The sequence below is a fragment of the Zingiber officinale genome, chromosome 3B (assembly GCF_018446385.1).
Source record: "Zingiber officinale cultivar Zhangliang chromosome 3B, Zo_v1.1, whole genome shotgun sequence".
NCBI classification, from domain to species: Eukaryota; Viridiplantae; Streptophyta; class Magnoliopsida; order Zingiberales; family Zingiberaceae; genus Zingiber; species Zingiber officinale.
The window spans coordinates 15829664-15836920 of record NC_055991.1 but is presented as its reverse complement, the minus strand read 5'-3'; the positions used below and the strand labels follow the sequence as shown (position 1 = coordinate 15836920).

The 7257-nt window shown below is 42.1% G+C and overlaps 1 protein-coding gene across 1 annotated transcript; it reads left to right on the top strand.

Annotated features, from left to right (window-relative positions):
* Nucleotides 1–4742: 4742 nt before the first annotated feature.
* On the top strand, nucleotides 4743–6261 carry LOC121968101 (BURP domain-containing protein 3-like). Its single transcript, XM_042518605.1, has 3 exons — nucleotides 4743–4882; nucleotides 5043–5166; nucleotides 5254–6261. The coding sequence occupies exons 1-3, from the start codon at nucleotides 4850–4852 to the stop codon at nucleotides 6045–6047; spliced, it is 951 nt and encodes a 316-aa protein (XP_042374539.1). The 5' UTR covers nucleotides 4743–4849; the 3' UTR covers nucleotides 6048–6261.
* The last annotated feature ends 996 nt before the right edge of the window (nucleotides 6262–7257 follow it).

Genomic DNA, 7257 nt, shown 5'->3' with positions numbered 1-7257 from the left:
ATACTAAATTAAAAAATAAAAACTTAGAAATAAAAAGAACTTTAGCAAAATCATGTCTGATAGAGGATTTTGATAAAATTAAACTTGAAAATGAAAAATTAAAAGAAGATATAGAAAAATTGAAAAACTCTACCTGTTCAAATTTTTCTACTTTTAGAAATTATAAGGGATTAAACTGGTACTATAGGTTTCATAAAAGTCAGATTAGAAAAATATCAAAAGTTTATGTACTTAGAAAATACCTGATTAACCTTGTAGGATGGAATCTATATTGGGTTCCAAAGTCGTGTTTAACTTGAACTGTTAATTAAATTTAGCGCTTTTCAGCGAGAATTTTAAACAGTGAATTTCTTTATAAGGCTTTGTCTAAGGAAGTGGTTGTTGCTCCAATAACCAAAAAGGCCTAGTGCCACGCCACGACCTGGAAGGCAAAATACTGAAATAAAATGTTTAATTAACTTTCTGACAAAGCATTAAGGTTGAAATCTAATAATGATTTAAAAAGTCTTTTAAATATTTTTTTCTTAGAAAATATTTTCAAAAATATTCATGTTTACGAAAACTTAGAATTTTTTTTTTATTTTTTCTTCAACACTTATGAAAATTTTTATTTTCTGTTGAAAATTTTGAAATATGTCTCAAACCTTGAAAAATATTTTTTTCTTATTCCGTTGCCCTAAATTCTTAACTTATTTTTTTTGGAAAGTTTTTTAAATATGTTTTTTTCTTACTTAGAAATTTTTTTAGAAATTACCTTAGACTTGTTAAAAGCACCTCATTTTTTATGTGATCAAAGGGGGAGAAGAATATTAAATTTACGGGGAGGTATATTTATATTTTTCTTTCATTAAAAAATCTTACCTACGCTTATTTTTCAACATAATGTGTTTTTACATTATGTTTGTTTTACCCTAGCTTAACTTGGGTTGTTCACATAAAAAAGGGGCAGATTGTTGGAATCCCATGGTGTTTTGATGTGATCAAACAAGTTAAGTTAGGTCCTGTGTTGTTTAACCCTTGTGTCTAAGTGTGCCGGTACTTAGGACACAAGAAATCGAGCGGAAGACGCGGCTAGCGAGAAGGACGACACGGGGAGAGAGCCGACGGGCTCGGTGCGTCCGAGGGACGAGGTGACCGCAGAAGAGTACACCGGTGGACGAGAAAAATGTACGCGACGTTCGAGGGATGAGAAACCGGGAAGGAAGGCTGCTCGAGGAGAAGGCCGGAAGTTGGGTTCGGGTAAGCTCTATTCCGGATGGCCGAGATCATCCAAGCTAGCGGAGCTGGAGCGGAAGACCCGGACTGAGGCGAGCAGCACCGGAACAGAAGGCTCGTACCAGAAAGTCAACTGGGTTGACTTACTGGTCTGGGCGCCCGGAGTCGGCTTTTTTACCAGATCGCGTCAAGCGCTATCCGTTGCGTTGGGGATAAAGTTTTATCCCTCCCAGGGCGCCTGGAACCCCTTCGGGGCGCCCCAACTAAGGCTATAAGTATAGCCTTGGTCCAGAAGATTTTCATCAATCACAAGTAATTCAATTCTAGCACTTGTACGCTCCATTTTAGAGTTAAGCTTCTATTTCTTGTGCGTCAACATTGTAAGAGGCTTCTCCGCCCATAGGAGATTTTTTTAGTACGCTTGTCATATGCCTTGGATTAACAATCTCCCTGGTTATAACCAAGTAAATTGTGAGCCTCGTTTTCTTTGTTCTATTTTGTTTACTCTGTTTATGCAAGTGTTTTAGTTGAAAATCCGAGAAAGGGTTTGTTTTATTTTTCAGGGCAATTCACCCCTCCCCTCTTGTCGGCCTTCAAAGGGACCAACAACCTTGAGTTGCTTGTAGCTAAACCCGATCAAAATAGAAAATACTTGGTGACAACAATGTCAAGGAATCACAACCTCCTGTCAGGGAAAATTACTGTTATATTTCAGGAATATTCTAAGGGTCTGTTATCATCTACGAATGGAACTTTCTTTCAATTAATAAAAGGGCACCATGTGTCTTTTCTCACCCAACAGGCCTTGACATCCGACATTCTCTGACACCGGTCAGTCTCTAGAGGTATGCATTGTCGTATAAAAAGGGAGGTCCTCTCTCTTGAGCAGGTACGCGCGCACATTCGCACTTGTCTTCTACAATTCTTTTTCTTTCATACACTATTCTTCTGAGGAAAGAGTACCTAACTTGAGCGTCGGAGTGCCTGCATCTGGGTCTGTTTCCCTGGTTTCTGGTCTCTAACGTTTCGGATGCTTGTCTGAGTATGTGCAGAGCCTAAGTACTGTCGTCTGTCAATCCCACGTGAGGGGCAGTTTTTTTGGGCATATACGCTAGTGGTGTCCAAGTCGCCTCTCCGTCAACACCAACGACATCTCAGTCGGCCGTCGTCTGACTCAGATTTCGGACAAGATCAGACACTTATATGCCACTCGACGATAGACACTTACCTGTCAAACACAAGATTCGTTCCACCCAAAGTGCCCTGTACTATCTACACAATGTCTCAAAGGAGTACTCGATATCAACAGAAACTTGATAGATATTTCCTAGTAATCTAACTCTGCCTTAAAAGGGTATTTTATCAGTTTTTATTCACGATAACTATTTTTCATGCTCTTTTTTTCTGCGATGTGAAACATTTGAGAAACTTTCTTTTTCACAATATTATTTTTTCACACAAGTTTTTTTTTTTTTTGGGTGGGGGGGGGGGGGTTAATTTTTCTAGTGCATTCCATGATCTGAGTTTTTTCAGTAAGCAAAATGCAGTGAGAGGTTGCCTAGAAACAAGAGTACTAGTTCGATTCTATGATGATGATCGTGATAAATATGTAAACCCTGATGATTGCAACATATAACAATATAATATTTAGAAATGAGTAGATTAGAATAAAACAATCAAATATATTTTACATTTAACTTTATGATATATAAAAAATTAAATTGTTGTTGAACAAACCTAAAAAAAACTAATTACCACGATCTGATGGGTCTTGAGTATCCTGTGACTCAAAAAAAAGCTAATTAGCACGCGGCTAGCGATCGAACATGGTACCAGCCATGTTCTGGTGGCCTGCACAGCCGCCAGCACGCAACTAGTTGCTTGTACCGCCACCAGCAAGTGGTTTGTTGCCGAAAACTCCGCCAGTCGCGTGCTAGCGGCCGGAAATGCCACCAGCTGCGTGATGGAGGCTGGAAATGTCGCTAGCCACTTGCTGGCTATCGAAATCGCCGCCACCCGCGTGGTGGCAGTTGGAAACGCTGGTAGCTGCATGCTGGCGGCCGGAAACGCCGCCGCACTTGGTGGTGTGTACACTGGCAGCGAAAAAAAGGAAAAAACCGATGGAAGAAGGTTACTTGAAGAAAATGCCGCCGGAGAGGAATGTCGCCGCCGAAGAGAAGAAAGCGTGCGCGGGAGAAAAGAAGGGCACGGTTTTCCCTAATAATTTTGGATTTTTTGACAGAATTAGAATTATGTCGGTATTTACCGACAGAATTAGGATTCCATCAGTAATTATCGATGAAATATATAATTCCGTCGGTAATTACTGATAGAATTCTAATTCCGTCGAAAAACTAAAAAAATTTTTGTATTTCCCAACAAAAGTTAATTTTCATTAGTAATGTCGAATAAATACCGACGAAAAAATATCCATTGGTATATTTCATAGAAAAATAAAGAAATTTTTATCGTCATGTTTGTTGAAATACAAACCTTGGAGAATTAAATCATCCATTTCATGAGAATTGACAGGAATAAATTCCCTCCAAATTAAACTCACCGTTAGTCTTTGAGAAACATTATTTTGCCTCCTAAATTTCTTTTCCCGTTATCCGATTTATCCATGATCCTGTCCGAGTGATGAGTCGACGGATGCTGGGGACGTGGCATTCTCCTCTGTCTCCTAAGCGATGAACAGATCTCCGGTGAACCTGCAAGGAAGTCGAGCCGGGAAGGGGTTCCCGACGACGACCCTTCGACGCTCAAGTCAGGCAAAGGGGAAAACAAGAAGGTGGCTCCAAGGATCGAAGATTGTGTACCTCCGGTGAAATCTGAGGGCTCTTATATAGAGCTATGGTGAGCTTGGTGCACACACATCAAGGTGGACACGTGTTCTGCACCATACTTCAGTATGGGTTAGTAAAAAGAACATGTCTGACGCCATACTGCTACAGTCTGAGCACCTTCTTGACGGGACAGAAGAATCTTCCATTGTACGATTCTGCGTATGGCCTGGTTGTTGAACATGCCTGTTGCCAGAAGATGATGTTCCACAATGTCCCCTTGCCTTTATCTCCCTTTTTTTTCTAGAGCCGAGCATCCAGCTGACCGAGTGTAGGCATCGGTCCAACCGGGAGGATTCCCGGTCGCGGGCTACCCGCTCGACCCTATTGCTGCTTTACGCCTCGGCGGAGCGGGCTATCCGCTCGGCCGTGCGACCTTGTTCACCTTGATCGTCGGAAACTCGACTCCTCGTCGGGTTATCTTTGATTCCGCCCGGACTCATTCGACCCGTTCGGCTGGTTGACCCGACACTTCTCCGACCGGATTGACCTCACGTTGACCCCTTTTGACTCCTGATTCCTACGTGTCGTTGATCATTTGCCGATAAGGACCCCCTGGCCTTATCGCCGGATCAATCTATTTTGAAATATATAATTCAAAGCTTTGGATTGTACAATATTGATGGACAGAAATATTTTCATTTATAAGAAAAAATATTAATACAACGCGAAATGCGTGCGAATTAAGAAAATACTTCAGCTTCCCCACTTCTTCTCTATATAAGTGAGCCAAAGTGCGTATCCATGAACCATCTACCAATTTTCAATTTCTACTCTGCATTATATTGTGCATGGCGAACCAGCTCATCCTGTTCTTCCTCGGGGTGAGCAAATTCATACCACTCGTAGTATTATTAATCAACGGAACTTGTTTGGTCGAATCAGTCAGTAATCTGATTCAATAGATTTGTCTTGTATGACGTTTGTTTGTTTCTTCGATTAATTATGCGCACATGAATTTTGATTGGATCGAAATGGTTGCAGCTCCTCGCCGGACTCATAGCCCATCCATCGGTTACACTTGCTTCGTCGCCGGAGCTCTACTGGAAAACTGCTCTCCCCAACACTCCCATCCCTAGCTGCATCCGTGACCTCCTTCACCCCCCTGGTTCATTGATTTTTATCCATGTATATTTTTATTACGGTATGATCTTGTTAATTTGGAATCCCAATATATATATCAATTGAATTGCAGAGACGAGCCCGGGCGTATGGACATCGCCGGAGTCCGAAGAGGAAGTGGTGGTTCCCGGAGCCACCTCCATTTACTACAACGCCGCCAACGTAGCGCAACTCCGCGACAAGTCCTCCCGGTCTCTGTTCTTCCTCGAGAAGGACCTGTTTCCAGGAGCCACCTTCGACTTGCAATTCAAGCGGTCCATCCCTAAACACGCCGACCTCCTCCCTCGCCGCGTGGCCGACGCCCTCCCCTTCTCCTCCAACAAGCTCCCCGACGTCCTCGCGCTTCTCTCCGTCGACCCTAACTCGAAGGAAGCCCGGGAGATGAGCGCGACCCTGGAACGGTGCGAGCGCACGGCGAATGCAAGGGAGACGAAGCACTGCGCCACCTCCATCGAGTCCATGGTCGACTTCGCCGTCTCGGCTCTGGCCACCGGCTATGTCAGCGCGGTGTCGACAGTCGCGAACGCCACGGCGGCGGCGGCGATGCAGCGGTACGTGGTGGAGGGGTTCGAAAGGATGGGCGGGGAGGGGCTGGGCGTTTTCTGCCACGCCGAGCCATACGCGTACGTTGTGTTCCACTGCCACGCGGTTGGGAAGGGGATGATGAGGGAGTACGCGGTGAGCTTGAAGGGGAGCGACGGGAGCCGAGTGGAGGCGATCGCAGTTTGTCATCTGGACACGACGTCGTGGAATCCGCAGCACGTGATGCTCCAGGTGCTGCAGGTGAAGCCGGGGAGCGCAGAGCCGGTGTGCCATTTCCTGCCCAGCGACCATGTCCTGTGGACCCCTCGCCAACAAATGCTGTGACTAATAATCTAAAGGGCTGCTATGTCTCTTCCTATTATCGTTGCTGGTGTCTGTCTACGTAAAGTATGTGCCTATGTTGTCCGTGCTTATGTTGTCTTCAATAACGGCTGCAGTATTGAACGGCTGCAGTACAGCAGTAGTCGACTGCAGTAGTCTGACGATGTGGTGGTCGGTGTGTACCCATTAATGGATTAGCTTTGCTATTGTAAATAAATATATTTACTAAAGCGCATAGTTTCTAATTGCGATTACCAAATTAACAAAAAATATAATGAAATGACGTTTTTTTTAAAAAAATATTTTTATCCCAATATTCCTTTTTACGAAATCTAGCTAATACGTACCCACTCAATTTCAATTGTGTCTAAAAACTATTAAGACATTCATGGTAGTGAGAGCTCTCTAAAAATTCCTTGATGTTATATCAATGCTATGCCAAGAATAAAAAATCTCGCACTTCTCTTTATTATAAAAAAATTCTCTTAACAATTTTTTAATGGATCTTATATTTTCTCATAAATTATTATTTTTTTAATATTTATTATTTTAAAAAAAAAACTAAACTTAAAAAAAAAAATTAAAACAAAAGAAGAAGCAGCTACCTAATCAGGGAGCCACATTATTTTTTTTTTAATATTTATTATTTAAAAAAACTAAACTTAAAAAAAAAAAAACAAAAGAAGCATGGAGCCACTTCGTGTCATAAATGAGGGAGGGAGGGCATTTAAGCCATGGTTAACTAAACAATGAGCTTCCATCAAACAATTCGCGAGTTATTCAAAATTAGATTTAATAAAAAGCTCGTTTAAATTCATTCGTTTATTTTATCGAGTTGAATTGGAGCTCAATTTCAAGCTCGATAATTTTATCGAGCCGAGCTCAAGGTTAAGGAAATTCGACTCGTGAACTCTCGAACATGTTCATTTATAGGCTCACGAGCTCAGGCTCGAGCTCGGCTCGTTTAAAGGGCTTGAGCTCGGCTTATTTAAAGAGCTCAAGAACATGTTTGTTTATAGGCTCGTGAACTCGAGCTCGACTAGATTAAATGGCTCACGAGCATGTTCAATGATGTGTTAAGTTTGGAAGTTTAATATAGTAGTTTGAGATGTTCAATGATGTATTGAGTTTATATTATTTAATTGTTAGGTTTGTTGAATATCTATTCAAATGAGTTTTCAAACTCGCTTAACAAGCCTACAAAATAAGCTCT

What these genes read in the sequence shown, in the direction of transcription:
- LOC121968101 (XM_042518605.1), top strand. Translation starts at nt 4,850, where the DNA reads ATGGCGAACCAGCTCATCCTGTTCTTCCTCGGG. An exon ending in TCATCCTGTTCTTCCTCGGG is followed by an intron (nt 4,883 to 5,042) that starts GTGAGCAAATTC and finishes AAATGGTTGCAG; the next exon opens with CTCCTCGCCGGACTCATAGC. An exon ending in TGACCTCCTTCACCCCCCTG is followed by an intron (nt 5,167 to 5,253) that starts GTTCATTGATTT and finishes ATTGAATTGCAG; the next exon opens with AGACGAGCCCGGGCGTATGG.